The sequence below is a fragment of the Acanthochromis polyacanthus genome, chromosome 16, assembly GCF_021347895.1.
Source record: "Acanthochromis polyacanthus isolate Apoly-LR-REF ecotype Palm Island chromosome 16, KAUST_Apoly_ChrSc, whole genome shotgun sequence".
NCBI lineage: Eukaryota > Metazoa > Chordata > Actinopteri > Pomacentridae > Acanthochromis > Acanthochromis polyacanthus.
In genome coordinates, this window is record NC_067128.1 from 3,674,018 (window position 1) to 3,689,271 (window position 15,254).

General features: G+C 39.8%; 1 protein-coding gene and 2 non-coding genes across 3 annotated transcripts; 1 reads left to right on the plus strand and 2 right to left on the minus strand.

Moving 5' to 3' along the window:
- Positions 1-4,132: 4,132 nt before the first annotated feature.
- Positions 4,133-4,215, minus strand: trnal-cag (transfer RNA leucine (anticodon CAG)). Its single transcript has one exon. It is a non-coding gene; the product is annotated as a tRNA-Leu (tRNA).
- A 2,282-nt stretch (positions 4,216-6,497) lies between these two features.
- On the minus strand, positions 6,498-6,570 carry trnat-ugu (transfer RNA threonine (anticodon UGU)). The gene has a single exon. It is a non-coding gene; the product is annotated as a tRNA-Thr (tRNA).
- LOC110951891 (cholesterol 24-hydroxylase) lies at positions 6,558-14,115 on the plus strand. Its single transcript, XM_022195157.2, has 15 exons — positions 6,558-6,882; positions 6,997-7,074; positions 7,360-7,441; positions 8,450-8,523; positions 8,733-8,819; positions 8,993-9,131; positions 9,253-9,363; positions 9,448-9,610; positions 11,077-11,142; positions 11,357-11,429; positions 11,512-11,596; positions 11,812-11,922; positions 13,212-13,300; positions 13,424-13,490; positions 13,575-14,115. The coding sequence occupies exons 1-15, from the start codon at positions 6,734-6,736 to the stop codon at positions 13,722-13,724; spliced, it is 1,524 nt and encodes a 507-aa protein (XP_022050849.1). The 5' UTR covers positions 6,558-6,733; the 3' UTR covers positions 13,725-14,115.
- Positions 14,116-15,254: the final 1,139 nt, after the last annotated feature.

The window sequence follows — 15,254 nt, forward strand, 5'->3', positions numbered from 1 at the left end:
GGAGATCAATGCAGCTTTGGCTCTCTTTTTTTTTGATCCAAACTCTTCCATGTCACTGTATATTTAAACTATATAAGCTAAATGGATTTCATTTACCAGCTCAGACCAGTTACTGTGGGAGATTTCTGCTTTAAAACTGAAGCAAAAAAAATGCATGATTCACTGAAAAGTATTGTAATCAACTGCATTTTTTTTTCCTGCCACAGCTGAGGCTGTGAGCTGTGGGAGGGCTCTCTCCTCCCTCGGCCTTGCTCTCTCTCTCTTTGCAGGTGTGTGCTGTGCTGATAAGGAGTCCAGGTGTGTGTCATCTGTCATCAGCAGATCATGTGCAGGTGGAGGCCAGCTAATCAGGTCCTGGCATCCTATAAGAACCGTCTTCAGTCATCTTGACTGTCTTCGTCCCTCCAGTCAGTGCTGTGAGCTGAACAGTCCAACCAGTAACTCTGGTTTCTTGTGTTTAGTGCTGATGTCTGCCTGTTTTTGGTTGCCTGATTCTTCTGGTTCCTTGGTCTGCTCCTGGTCCTCTGTGGATTGTTCAAGGAAGATCATCCGTCGACAGCCACCACCAAAGCGAACACCAACCGTACCAATGGCCGCCCATACGCCTGCCTCCCCTCCAGACGCTGAACGTACCACCATTAGTGCAGAGTTCTGGTTTAGATGTTTTTGTTAGGTTTCCCCCGTTATTTGTTCTCCTGCCTTGGTGTTACCAACAGTGAGTCAACCTTAGTTTTGGGTTCTGTTTGTGTTATTTGTCCTCCCCGCCTCTAGAGGCCCCTAGGTTAGTTCCCTGAGTCCACCCCTGGGTCATACAGCTACTTCTGGTTGTAGTTCTGTATTTTTCCTGAGTCTGTGAATAAATATTTTCTTGTTGCATATCTGCCATTTCCTGCAACTGAGCCTCCGGTACCCACCTTTTTTTTTTTTTTTTCTGTAATTCCTAGTTATTTGAGCTGTGATGTTTAAAGAACACGATTTATTATTGTGATTATTTCTATCAAGCATACTGCTGGCTAAACACTGACTTTCACATTGCATTATGGGCAATGTCAACCTGTGTAAAATGGGAGGATCTCAAACATTATCCCACACTATGAAAAGTAGGATAAAACAAAGTTGAATAGAACCAGGTCAGACAGCAAAGCACAGCTGCTTACATTCAGACACACACTCACTACTGAAGGCCACTCAGTCATAAGAACATAAAACTGATAGAATGCATTTGATTGGCGACGTGCGTCACCCAAATGACTGTAATGATGTCATGACTGTGGCACTAGGCTCCAGCTAATGATAAAGAGACAGATACACTAAGACATATCAGTCATAAATAGGGAGGGGTTCTGTTACAATACCAGGGAGTGACAGACTGGAGGATCGTGTGGTGAGAGACTATGGACCAACCTGTCCACCAATGAGAGAGAGCCGAGTCTCAACCATGACTGTCTCCATCAGTTTGACCGGTGAGATTGTTGCACATTTTCATAAATACACTGTACACTGTGAATTTCATCCATTACTTGGAAAACACCTTCAGACTAACACCTTTCAGCTACAGTCCTCTGAACAGCAATGGCCCCTGATTAAGCTTCCTGTTTAAGCTACATGAAATTGCCCTGGTGACCCCAAACTTTTCAACAGTAAATTCCCAACTTGTCCTAGAAATCATATTCCATTTTCAGTTTCTCTCATGCACTTTGTGAGTTAAGTGACCTGAAAAATGCACAGCATGCACCAGGAGCCATGCCATGTATGTTTGAATTGCCTTTCAAATTTCACGTTCATCCCACACACTGTGACTAAAACGGCATCAACAGCTCGGCTTACCTTGTAAAAATAATCCTACAGTGTGCGTTTAAATCAGCACCCATCAGCTGCTCATTGCTTCCAGCTTTGTGTTGCCTAAAGAATGTTAAGCAGATGAGGAAACTGTACGAGCTTTGACGCTGCGCTCACATTTTGAGACTTTAATGTGCTGAATGTTCTTTGCATCATATAGATCGCAATATTCCCTCCTATAAATAGGACGCTGTACATTCTGATGCAGAGAGGAGGATTGCATTAGAAGGAATCAGTTCATGAGAGTTAAAGCAATAACTTCCATGCTCGCTTAGTCACAGCCTTTTAGCCTCTTTTTTTCCACTGCAGGATGTGCATAAAGCTTAGCCGGTGCATTTACACGAGCAAACATAAGTGTGTTCACAATGTCCATCTGCATCACTTGGCCAGTCACTGCTGTCTGCGTTTGGAACCAATGCGAGACTCTGAGCCGACTCAAACAATTACCCTGTTGTTCCACGGCTCCTGGAGATGAGTGTAATTGCATAAAGGGGAGGGTTTGCCTGCTTCACCAGCCGAGAGGGATCCGATGCGTGAAGTGCATCTGTCTACGTAGAAGCACGCCCCGGTTGGTAAAGTTGGTCCTATTTTGAGTGCAGGAGGAATCCCCCCCATGTCCCTCCGTGCTGAAACTGATCGAGGGTGGGAGGCAAAGTTTGAAAGTCGTGAAAACTCAGATTCACCTCCTCGGTGTCATGTCAGGAGCTGGGGCTCGCATGCCACGCAGGCCTACTTCTGCTTCATTAAGTAGACATAATTACAAGCTTTTAGGTCCCAGCATATCGTTCAGGCTAAATTAGTTAATGACAATGTACACTAGCGAGTATGCTTCAATACATACACTAGAAGATGAGGGGTAACCTACTATATCTGTTTACTAAATGCTATTACTGTGTAGCTTACAATAAATGTAGAAATACAGTCATGGAAGAAATGATTAGCCCACCCTTGTTTCCTTCAATTTCTTGTTCATTTTAATGCCTGGTACAGCTAAAGGTACGTTTGTTTGGACAAATATAATAACAACAAAAAATAGCTCATAAGAGTTTCATTGAAGAGCTGATATCTGACATTTCCCAAGGTTTTCTTTAAAATAAAACATCCATTGTGGTGAAGTAAAACGGTATATTTTTGTCTAAAGAGAGATAACCATCTACATGATTCACTGTTGTGTTTGGTTTCAGGATGAGTTACACTGTGGGACCACTTTCCAAATGTGTCAACTAATGTAGTGACTAATTTCCTGTCAATTTTCGTACTTTCAGAACTTCTCACTCGCTTTCAAAATGAAAAAAAAAAAACCCAGCAGAGATCAGCACTGTCAGCTCCAAGAGCACCATCTGGTGGTGGCTCACTGCTACATCTCCAAAGATTTACTCTGTACAGGTCATATTTCCTGAAGCATAGTATGCAATCTCCATAAAACATCATAGAAGCCTTAACAGGTTCTGGGCAGCATTTGTCTTTCTTACAGTTGGAAATTTCCTTCATATAATGTTTTTTTTTCTTACTATCGTTGCAGCCATAATAACTGATAGTCAATAATTGTTACTACATTTTTGCATTCGTGGGGATTCAATAAATCTTATTAAATTTGACCAGATTACCTACACATGTGTGATTTCTTTACAGCATCAAGACTAAAACTAAATAAATACTCCCTGGTCTTTCCTGTCCTTTGTCTGACTTTGTTGGCTACAAGATTGTGCAAACTGACAAGGCAGATGTCGCCTTTGGGTTAATGGTTAATGGTTGTATAGCGCTTTTATCCAAACATGATACGTCACATTCACCCATTCACGCACACACTGGTGGCGGAAGCTGCCATGCAAGGCACTAACCACGACCCACCAGGAGCAATTAGGGGTTCAGTGTCTTGCTCAGGGACACCTCGACATGAGCTGGACGGGCCACTCTACCCACTGAGCCATGCTGGCCCAAACTTGGGATTTCTAACCAGACCTTATCTACCACTTGAAAATTACAACTGGTGAATTAATGAATTCAACCTCTTTTACACGTGACTAAAATGATCAAATGTAGTTTGAATGCTGGTTTTATTTTCCTCGGTTTCATTGAAATTGATTCTAGATGTCTGGGAGGTTTAACATGTACATTTCTGAATTCCGAGCTGACCTGAACGCAGCATTACTGTGTGTGTTTTGGCATCCGTTGTATTTCAAAGGTCACCAGGAAGCATTTTCACGATTGCCCGTCGATAAACTGCCAACTCATACAATGATTTACCTTTGTAAATCATACGATTTACCTTTGTTTCACTGAAAATGTTTGCTGTCAGAAGTGGGATTCGAACCCACGCCTCCAGGGGAGACTGCGACCTGAACGCAGCGCCTTAGACCGCTCGGCCATCCTGACTGCATGCAATAAAGAGTAGCACCCATTTTTCTCAGCGACCAAACACTTAAAAACAAAAAACAAAAAATCTTCTCTTTCACAGTTTTCTGCTACAAATACATTAGTTATAGGTAATAAATTATCAACCGCCTGATCGGCTCAGCCAACACATCAATGGTAGCATTTTTTTCATGTTTTATTTGTTGTTTGCTAACCCTACTCTAATCTCAATAACAGGGTTGCTAATCCATGCTAATGTTAGCTTTTTCTTAAGAGTAGAAGCTAGATATTTAGCTTGCTGTTTCTGCTGACCAAGAGGACAAACTGACAGCTGGAAAACAGTCAAGAAAAAAGTAAAAAAAAAAAAAAAGAATTAGTCGTATCCTGATAATATGAGGTAGAGTGAGACATTCAGTCAAGGCTGACAATGTGATGAAAATATGAAAAATAGAAGAGAGGACATAGCTTTCTACTCATTCTTTAGGAAAAGTGTTTAATGATGTAAATGACAAAACCAAGACATAAAGCATAAAAAAGACGCAAAATGACAAAAACAGGACACAAAATTACAGAAACAAGAGAGAGAAAATGAAAAAAAAAAACACACAAAATGACAAAAACATCAACAGGATTGTTGTGGGACACACGTTCCATGCATAATAATTATTGTTTAAATATTATGTCAATTAAATAAATATCCCCACAATTACAAGAGACATCAATGAAAAAAATAGCACCAAAAAAAGGAGATGTAAATTTAATTTTAACTGTTTTATTTGAGATTCAGTTTGGTCATCAAGGAGGTGGGACGAGAGAAAAAATACATTTTAGAGGAAACTCCAGATTTATTTGGTATTTTTAAAAGTATATTCAAACATTCTGTTCTCCTGTTGTTCTTGGTCTCATGGCAATTAAACTTAAACAATAACTGCATGTTTTAGTATTTTGTAAATAGATTATTTGAAATTTGATAGGTGGGATGTAAAATGTCGTCTAATTCTGGAATGACCCATATATGCATAAAATTTGTAGACATGATGCTTTTAGTCACTACTGTTTGCCTACATGTTTATCTCGTCCTGTTGGAGGACTGTATAAGCACATGGACTGTTTCCATGCTGTGATAGTTTGCACGGTGAATCTTTAACCCGACAATCAGAGTTCAAATTTGAGTGTGACCCAGTTTCATTCACCAAGTGAGGCCAGTTGTGTTTATATAGCGGTGATATAGGACACACGTCATCTCAGGGCACCTCACATAGTAAATGAAAGCAAAGACTTCTTCTGAGAAGTCAGAACATTTAGATTTTTATTATATTTACAGTATTTGCGATTTTAATGTGTTCTTTTTTCTTTTTCTTTTGGGTCAATATATAATTGTGGGACTTTTTGTAACATAGCCGACATTTTTGCTGTTTAAAGGCCCTAAAATGAACATGGCCAGATGTCATGTAGCAAAAAAATACCTGTGCATTCCTTATTCACAGATCTAGTCTTTGACCCAGTGGACATAATCAGGATAATGATTCAATTAAATTTTATTAGGGCCCTTCACACAGTAAGTTGATGAATTTACAACCAGGTAAATCCAAGCAAAAAACTCCAACAGAACCAGGCTTGGTAGGGAAGACAGATGCCTTGACTGGTTGGGTTGAGGGTACAGGAGAAAACAGAGGTAAAACAGACAGATACCTGCAGTTTAATTGATTTTCTTTGGGGGGGAAAGTATTAAATGAAATACAAAAATAAAAGAGAGAACATAGCTTTGCTCAATCCATTTTTTTTAGGAAATTTGATGATGTAAAGGACAAAGACAGGACACAAAATGACAAAATGAGATACAAAATGACAAACGAGACATACAATGACAGAAACAAGACACAAAAGACAAAACAAAACACAAAAAAATGACAAAAAAAGAGACACAAAATGAGAGAAACTAGACACAAAAGATAAAAATGAGACACAAAAGGATAAAAAACAGACACAAAATGACAAAAACAACACTCAAAACGACAGAAACGAGACAGAAGTTGAGAAAAACAAGACAAAATAAGACAGAAACGAAACAGAAAATGGCAAAAAGAAGACACAGAAGTATTGACAATGAAAATTGTCACAGACTTTTTAAATGGTTGACAGGTGATTGACTGTTGCAGCTGTAGCTTAATTTTACATGGTATGCAGATTTTAAGCAAGAACTACAGCTGTTGAGGTACGCTTTTAACAGAGACACAGCGCTGGACGTCAGGGAGCTACAGTGAAAATGTTGCACTTGAAAACGAGAAAAGTTTTCACCCGTCAGGCCCCAGCGAGGATCGAACTCGCGACCCCTGGTTTACAAGACCAGTGCTCTAACCACTGAGCTATGGAGCCTGTGCTGATCGCTGTAGACACGTATTCATTGTTTAAAGCTGCTGTTTAATCTACAGCGGAAATGGTAAGGAGGTGACTCTGCCGGACATTTAAAAAACGACACTGAACTCACCGAAAACGCAGTTTACCGTTGCTGTCGTCTGTGTGAACTCGCTGTACCGAAATGGCAGTTTTCAGCGTACTTCTGAGTTGGGCTTCTCAGACGCTTCTGTTTCTGCTACTTGTGCTTTTCGTAGCTTTTCTTGGCTACTGCGCGTATATTAAATACATTCACCTGAAATACGACCACATTCCGGGGCCACCAAGGAACAGGTAAGCTCTGTCCGGTCGCTGTTTAGCTAGTCGACGCTAACTTCAGCTAACTTATTTGTTATTCAAAACAGTAGCACTGATATTACCAGAAACGTACCGTTTTTCCTCACACAGCTTTTTCCTCGGACATGCACCGACGCTTTTGGAGTACATGAAAGAAGAAAAGAATGTGCACGACAAATTCCTCGAGTGGTGAGTTTAAACAATGTTTGGAGATGCTTAGAAGTCATGTGGAGGTATGTTGGTCCTGGTCCACCAACATACCTATGCAGCACACCCCTATAGTTTGTTATAGGTTACAGCTAACTAAATCCCAATAACCACAGATGCTTTGGTTATATGTAAATTTGCATATGTTAAATTTGATAATTTACTCCACATATGAAATATATTTTTCAGTAGGCATTGATCACAATACACTTGTCGGGAATTGCATGTGCAAGTTTCATTATTTAAACTTTTTATTATTATTTACAGGGCTGAGACCTATGGGACTGCATACAGAATCAACTTTCTTCACACAATTATAGTGTGTACAACCTGCCCAGACACAACCAAGGTAAACAGGTCTTGCATAAGCGTTGCACAAGAAACAGTGTGAAAGTGCGCACAGATTAGCGGGTACGGTGTACAATGGATATCACAACTGTCAAATGATTCATGAGTGAATCACTTCTCAATACCTGCTTTACTTCTAAGTTTACAATCTAAAACGAACACTTTTCATTTGACAAAAGTGGTACATCCATCATAACTGACTTCCAAGCCTTTATTTTTTTCAATACTTTTTGTATGTTCCTTTATTTTCATGACAGACTCAGTCCTCCCCAGCATGGAGGTTACCAGTTTTCTGGAGAGATGTTCTGCCATTCTTCAGACACTGTTTTTTTCAGCTACTTGTTTGTTGAGGATCTGTGTTGCTCTGCCTTTCTCTTTAAAGCAAAGCAAAAGTTATTTTGGATTCAAGTCAGGTTGCATACCCAGGTCCAAATATTCACTCTTTTCTCCTTTGGAAACTCTTGGGTGAGTTTAGGCGGTGTGCTTTGGATCATTACCATGCCGGAATATTCTTGTTTTGCCAAGCTTGTACAAACTGGGACCCAACTTCTCATCCAGTGTTTTGGTGTACAAAATGTTACCACTCTCACGTCTGTGCTTCACTGTCAGGACTGTCCCTGTGGTAGTCGTCACATCAACCATGCTGGACCCCAACGTGGATCCCAAAATGGATTTCTTTTGACCATCATCTGGCCAAACAAGTGCTGCCAGTATTCACCTGGCTTCTTCTTATTCATTTGTCATTTAGCAAAGTTTAATTGTGCAGGACTCCTCATTTGGGCCCAGGCTCAGGAACGTCCCATAAAGTTTAAACTGAGGACGCTTTCTTAGGTGAAGGTTACATCATCTTTAAGACCCAATAAAAGAGGTCTAGTTGCCTTGCATGACCTGAATGACTGAGAATGTACACAGACATATTGCCTTACAGTGTCATCTGCTGACTTTTTGCTTTCTTCTTGATAATATTTGCATCTAAACCTCTTTACATTTTTAATGGTTTTGGTTTCAGGAAGTCCTGATGTCTCCAAAGTACCCTAAAGATAAGTTCCTCCACAACAGACTCTTCAATCTGTTTGGCCAAAGGTAATTTAGAATGTCAGAGTTCCATTATTGCACGTGCAGTATAAATTTTAGTGATACTGTTGTCAAACCGACTTTGTATTGATTTAGTATTCATCCGAACATGTTGTGATGCTGCCATTTCTTGGGTTCCAAAACTGTTTGGGATGACAAATCCTTTACAACTCTCGCTTGTTTTTTGAAAGTGTTTTTCTCACCTGTGTCTCTTTAAGGTTCTTGGGTAACGGCCTGGTAACAGCACGGGATCATGATCAGTGGTATAAACAACGTCGGATCATGGACCCCGCCTTCAGCAGCTTGTGAGTTATTTAGTTATTCCAAAAAGACAGAAGGTGCTTCATCACTGCAGGTCCTGTTCAGACTGTGGGGAACATTGCCTCTGTTTCTTTGCAACTTTCCATAGTTTCTGTGAGGCTTTGCTGGTTTATTCTGGATGTGCTATTCCTCTGTCTATAACTATGACTATATCCAGGTATTTGAGAGGTCTGGTGGGAACTTTCAATGAGACGGCAGAGAAACTGATGGATAAACTTTCAGAATTTGCTGATAGTCAAAGAGAGGCCACCATGCTTGGAATTGTCAACTGTGTTACCCTAGATGTTATTACTAAGGTATTATGCAGCTTTACAGCATCCTCCACTTCATCTATAGCAAGACGCCTTTGTTGTACTCAATATTATAGCTATGTTATCTCAAATATGTATGGATTTTTTTTTCCTTGATAACTTCCAGGTTGCCTTTGGTGTGGATTTAGACTTCCTGACGAAGAGTTCACCTTTCCCTAAAGCCATCGAAACATGTCTGAAAGGGATGATGTACAATGTTAGAGACATTTTCTTTGAGGTATTTCTACAGTGTTTATTAATGTGAACCACATACGCCACATTAACAGCATGGTGTCTTACAATCCTCAATTTGCAATTCCAGTACATGCCAAAGAACAGGCCGTTCGTTAAAGAAGTGAGGGAGGCATTGCACCTGCTGCGCACAACTGGAACTCAGTGGATCAATGAAAGAAAGACTGCCATACAAAATGGAGAAGAAGTCCCCAAGGACATCCTGACGCAGATCATCAAAAGTGCTGGCAAAGGTTACAGTCCTTCATGTACAGATGTGATTAGATTTAGTTACAAAAATGGCTAAGTATCTGTGTGATGAGACAGAGCACAGATTTTGATCACTGACTTGTTAGGATAGTATGACTAAAGGCGCTTTTCCATTAGCACCTACTCTGCTCGACTCGGTTTAGGTGGTTTTTCATTACATTTGAGTAACCCCTCATCGTGAGTGGAGCCGTCATAGCACGACAGCCCAGAAATCCCTCATTTGCGACACAAACGCAACACAACAATGGAGGACATCAAGGCGATACCTGCTGCTCAGTCTATGGCTTTTTGTCAGATTCAAAGTAAAAGAAGAGTCAGAGAAAGATGAAGGCGGCGAGTCGAAACACTTAGGAGACACACAGGAGAGTTTGGGAGGTGATACAGCAGCATCAAGCCGAAGACAAGAGGATACGAACTAGACAGCGTATGAGGATAAGCTAATGCTCGTTCGCTACAGTTATCGTACATCAGTACCGTGTACAACCCTCTAATGGCTGCAATTTATTGCTCTTAGGTATTAAAATATGTATGCTGTGTTGTGTCGTCACTCCCTGACCAATCAGTGGCCTGCACTCTGTAGACGTCACATTATCAGGTCGTCTCAGCTCGCTTGGAGCCCCGGCCGAGTAGGGACCAAATAGTACCAGGTACTACGTCCTAATGGAAAACCTCACAAACCGAGTAGAGTCAAGCTGAGTAGGTGCTGATGGAAAAGCGCCAAAAGAGGATTAAAAAATACACAGAGCAAAAATTATAAGGCAATATTTTTTCAATGTAGCCTCCTTACAACATGGAACATTGCTGACTTCTTTAACCTGTTAGAGGGATGGCATTTAGACAAAGGTCATTTCTGTGTTCCTTGGATCTAAATCAGAACACTAAAGCATAATCTGCTGTGTGACAAATTATGTGACTGCATTTGATAAACAGTGACTCTGTGAATGACAGCTCATTTTTCTGAGGTGAAGAAAAGTACACAGTGTGACTTGATGTTAGATCCTGTCTCCATGTCAGGGATAATTTATAATTATTAATATTTAACGATGAGTATTAGTGCTGTGGAGATGCTCACATGGATCCTGTTGTTGTCTGATGCTGCTCATCTGCAGTAAACTCAGAGGAAAGACTCCTACAAGCAGCTGTAAGCAGCAAACTAAACTTTAGCAGTGGTACTATTTTTAGAAATTACTTTCATTTTTGGTGAGTCCTGTTGATCTGACCTGTTAGTCTCTGTCCTCATTGCAGTCATGCAGCTGTTACCAGGTCCAACCTGCAGATTCAAAGTAGCTTATGTGCAGCATTACCTCTTAAGGAGCAGATACATAATGCAGATGGATGATATATGGAAGTTTCACACATAGCTGTGTAGCTGTTTCTTCTTAAATGTTCCCATCTTACAGTAGTAGTAAAAATAGCATCTGTTCATACTTCCAATTTCCTATTGTTCCAGAGGACAAAATGACTAAAGAAGATGAAGAGTTCATGTTGGACAATTTTGTGACATTCTTCATTGCGGGTGAGTCTGTGTTGTTTCTCCTTTGATACGCTTCAAAAGAAGCTTGAGCTTTCTTTTGTACATTGTCTCATTTCAATGAGTTTTTATGTAAACTCGTCTTTCGAGATCCTTTTTTGTTTGTTTTAGAGATAAAGATTAGAGTCACTTTAGTGTGTTGTCGCTATATTTTAAGATGATATTCCAATTCAGTTTTGCCATACTTGTAACATTTTAGGTCAAGAAACAACAGCCAATCAACTGGCTTTCTGCATCCAGGAGCTCACAAGACATCCTGATATACTGGAGAAGTAAGAACTGCTAATGCAGCGTGCACAATTCACAATATAGCTACTGAACAATGCTTTCTGAAGTTGTGTTTTTGTTTCTCAGAGTGAGGAAAGAGGTGGATGAGGTTGTTGGGATGAAACAGGACGTCAGCTATGATGACCTGGGGAAACTGGTCTACCTTTCTCAGGTACACAAACTCTTTTGGTGTGTCCACAGTGAATTTTACTTTCATTTTCATTAATGGATTATGCGTTAGTTAACTAACAAGTCTTCCAGCTATGCTAATGAAGAATGACTCCAATCTACAAATTGCCTCTTCTCTAAGTTTCTATTGTCATGTGCTTCATTTATTTATTTTTTTGGTTGACCCAAGATGTTCGTCACATTGTTTCCATGTCTCAGGTGCTGAAAGAGACTCTGAGAATGTACCCGACAGCTCCAGGAACATCCCGTGAAATAGCGAAAGACATGGTCATTGATGGTATCCACATACCTGGAGGATTCATTTGCGTAGTGAGTGATTTGCTTTTCAATGCTTTGTAAAAATGTTGTTTTATATGCCAGTCAACCATAACATTAAAACCACTGACAGGTGAAGTAAAGAACATGATTATCTCATTACAAAGGCACCGGTCAAGAGATGAGATTTATTATGCAACCATTGAAGAAACAATTCATGAAGTTGATGTGTTGGAAGCAGGAAAAATGGTCAGTGTGAGGATATGAGTGACTTAAATAAAGGCCAGATGTTATTGCCACATGATGGGGTCAGATCATCTCCAAAACAGAAGGTCTTGTGAGGTTCCAGTATGCCGTGGTTACCAAAAGTGGTCCAAAGAAGGACGCTGAAAGCCCATCGATGCAGGTGGAGAGCGAAGGCTGGCCGTGCTGTCCGATCCCACAGAATGAGTTGCTGTAGCAAAATTTGTTGAAAACCTTATCGCGGGCTAAGATAGGAAGGTTTCAGAACACTTTACATTCCAGCTTGCTGTCTGTGGGGTCGCAGACTGGTCAAAGTGACCATGCTGACTCGTGTCCACCACTGATAGGCCCTAAGATAAGATAGAGCTTTATCAATCCCCAAGGCAATCTTTATGCCAGGTATTGCTCCGAAAAAATTAAAATAAGTCAGCAAAAACAATTGAATAGAAAAGTTGCTGTCCCAATGAGGACCTCAGCATGTAAAGATGCCAGCAAGATGCGCTATGGGAAGAAGCCAAGCCAGCGAAGGCAGTGTTACTTTGACACTCTTCACCTACCTTAACTTTGTTGCAGACCATGTACGCTTCTTTGTGGCTGCAGATTAATGCTCCTTGCCACACTGCAAATCGTATTCAGGAATGGTTTGAGGACCGTGACAAGTGTTATCATGCCCTCACAATTCTCCAGATCTTAATCCAGTCAAGCATCAGTGGACAAAACAAGTCCGATCCACTGAGGCTCCACCTTGCAAATTCCAAAACTTAATCCTCATGTGGTGTTCATATTTTTGTTTTTCAGCCAGTGTTCATGAGTCTGATGAACCCGTTGCATTCTGGGGTTTTCAGTTCGACACAATCAATCTATTTTATTGTAAAATCGTCAACACCAGAACTGCACACCGAAGCTGTTTGCTGCGGTATTCAAAAGATACAGGCTTCATCGACAATGCTTGAAGTGTGTACACAGACTTGATTTGATATTAGCAGTTATTATAATATTAGACGTGGTTTTCAGATTGTGGCTGACAACTTTTTTTTTTTTAATTACTTGAAAAGAATTACCTGCTATCAAAATGTAAATTGAATTATTCTGAATTTCAGTTCAGCTCCTACACGGCTTCAAGGATGGAGAAATTCTTCAAGGACCCGCTGACATTTGATCCTGACAGATTTCACCCAGATGCTCCCAAGTAAGCTTTGTACACTTTTTACATAACGACGTGTAAAACACCACCCATCAATGTCTGAGATAGACGAGTCAAAGTTGTTCGTAATGCTTATCAACTTAAGTTGCCTCTCCTCTATTTTACAAGGCCTTATTACTGCTACTACCCCTTTTCCCTCGGTCCACGCTCATGCCTGGGACAGAACTTTGCTCAGGTGGGTGTGACAGATAAGTCCGTCATGACTCAGACCCACAAAACGTACAAACACATAAACTCATTAGCGGTCTGGTGTTTTCAGATGGAGGCCAAAGTGGTGATGGCCAAGTTGATCCAGAGGTTTGACTTCAGCCTCGTCCCTGGACAAACCTTCGACATCCTGGACAACGGCACGCTCAGGCCCAAGAGCGGAGTCGTGTGCACTGTTAGACACCGAAAATTCAAAAGTTAAACATTCACAGAGTACCATAACAGAAAATGAAACAGTAATGGAGCATGTGGTGAAACTGCCTGGTGGGTTGCTTCCACCAGCAGAGCCGTGTGCTCTTGTATCAGCCAGAAGCCTCTTACACTGCGAGACATTTACTGTTGATTTTTGAAATCATCTGCAAAGAAAATAGCATCATGCTTGATTTAAATACACACTATATTCATGTGAAATTATTCTGATCATTGCTGCTGCTTCCTAACAATAATGAAGATATAGGAAAGCTTTGTCATGTGATCTTGCACAAATAATACTTTCTATAACCACTGAACTGTTTTATGCCTGTAACACTAATATATAAACACTGAATATCACAGTTTTACACAAATTCAAATAAAGAACACTGTAACAATCAGTTTGCTGTGCGCTGATTTATTTATTTATTTTTTTGTCTGTATGCAAACGAATGGACTGACATTTGTGGGTGTAACCCTTATCAAAAAGAAACCAGGACTCTGCCTGACATTATCAACCAGCTGATAACAGCCTGTATTTCCACAGCACCTTTCAAAACCTCAGCAACAAAGTGCTTTACAGAAAAAAGGAGATCAAAAAGCAACGATAAAACATTAAAAAATACACTAACATATATGAAAAAAGAATAAATGATTAGAAAAGAATTTTAAAATCCGAAAACTAAAACAATATTAAATATTATACACATGCTAATGTTTTGTCATCTTGTGTCTCATTTTTGTGATATTTTGTCTTGTTTTTGTTGATTTTTTTTGTCTGACTTGTCGTTTCTTATATTTTTGTCGTTTTGTTTCTCCTTTTAGTCGTTTTGTGTTTGTCTATTTTTTGTCACTAACTTTTTTTGTCAAATTTTGCCTTTTTTGTTTCATGTCGTTTGTCTCATTTTTTGTCATTTTGTTTCTCACTTTTGTCATTTTTTTTGTCATTTTCCCTTTTTTTGTCGCTTTGTATCTTTTTTGTCAAATTTTTTGTCTCTTTTTTTATTTTGAGTCTTTAAAAATTTGGAGTTGTGGTTATTTATGGGTTATTCTGCTGTGATTTTACTGGTCTGGACCTCTTCAGATCAAACTGGGACGCATGTGGCCCCTGAACTAAGATGAGTTTGACACCCCTGCTCTATACAAACACATATACTCCTAGAAAACACAGTTAGACAAATAATAAAGAAAGAAAATTTCAACTTTTGTTTATGTCTCTAACTGAGTGAAGGATGTTTTGTTTCCTGCCTAATGTGGTTTTGGCTGCTACCGATGATGTCCACATGGAGGCGCTGTGAGCTTGTTAAGGAATGTCAAAAGCACCTGTTAAACTCTGATCAAACTGTTATTTTTAATAAATTAACACATTTAAAAGCTGTCACGGGTAATTTAATGCGATTTTTTTCATATTTTGTAATAGAACGAGATCAATAAGTTCTAAGGTTGCATTTGAAGATTAGCAATATATTAGTTTTTTTTTTGTTTTTTTTAAATATGTAAGGGACAGATACACAGGATTTTTGAATGCTTGAAGAGTGAC

Excerpts from the sequence above, each read along its gene's own strand:
- LOC110951891 (XM_022195157.2), top strand. The coding sequence starts at position 6,734 with ATGGCAGTTTTCAGCGTACTTCTGAGTTGGGCTTCTCAGACGCTTCTG. Across the intron at positions 8,524-8,732 it reads TTCAATCTGTTTGGCCAAAG|GTTCTTGGGTAACGGCCTGG; the intron begins GTAATTTAGAAT and ends TGTCTCTTTAAG. Across the intron at positions 11,143-11,356 it reads TGTGACATTCTTCATTGCGG|GTCAAGAAACAACAGCCAAT; the intron begins GTGAGTCTGTGT and ends GTAACATTTTAG.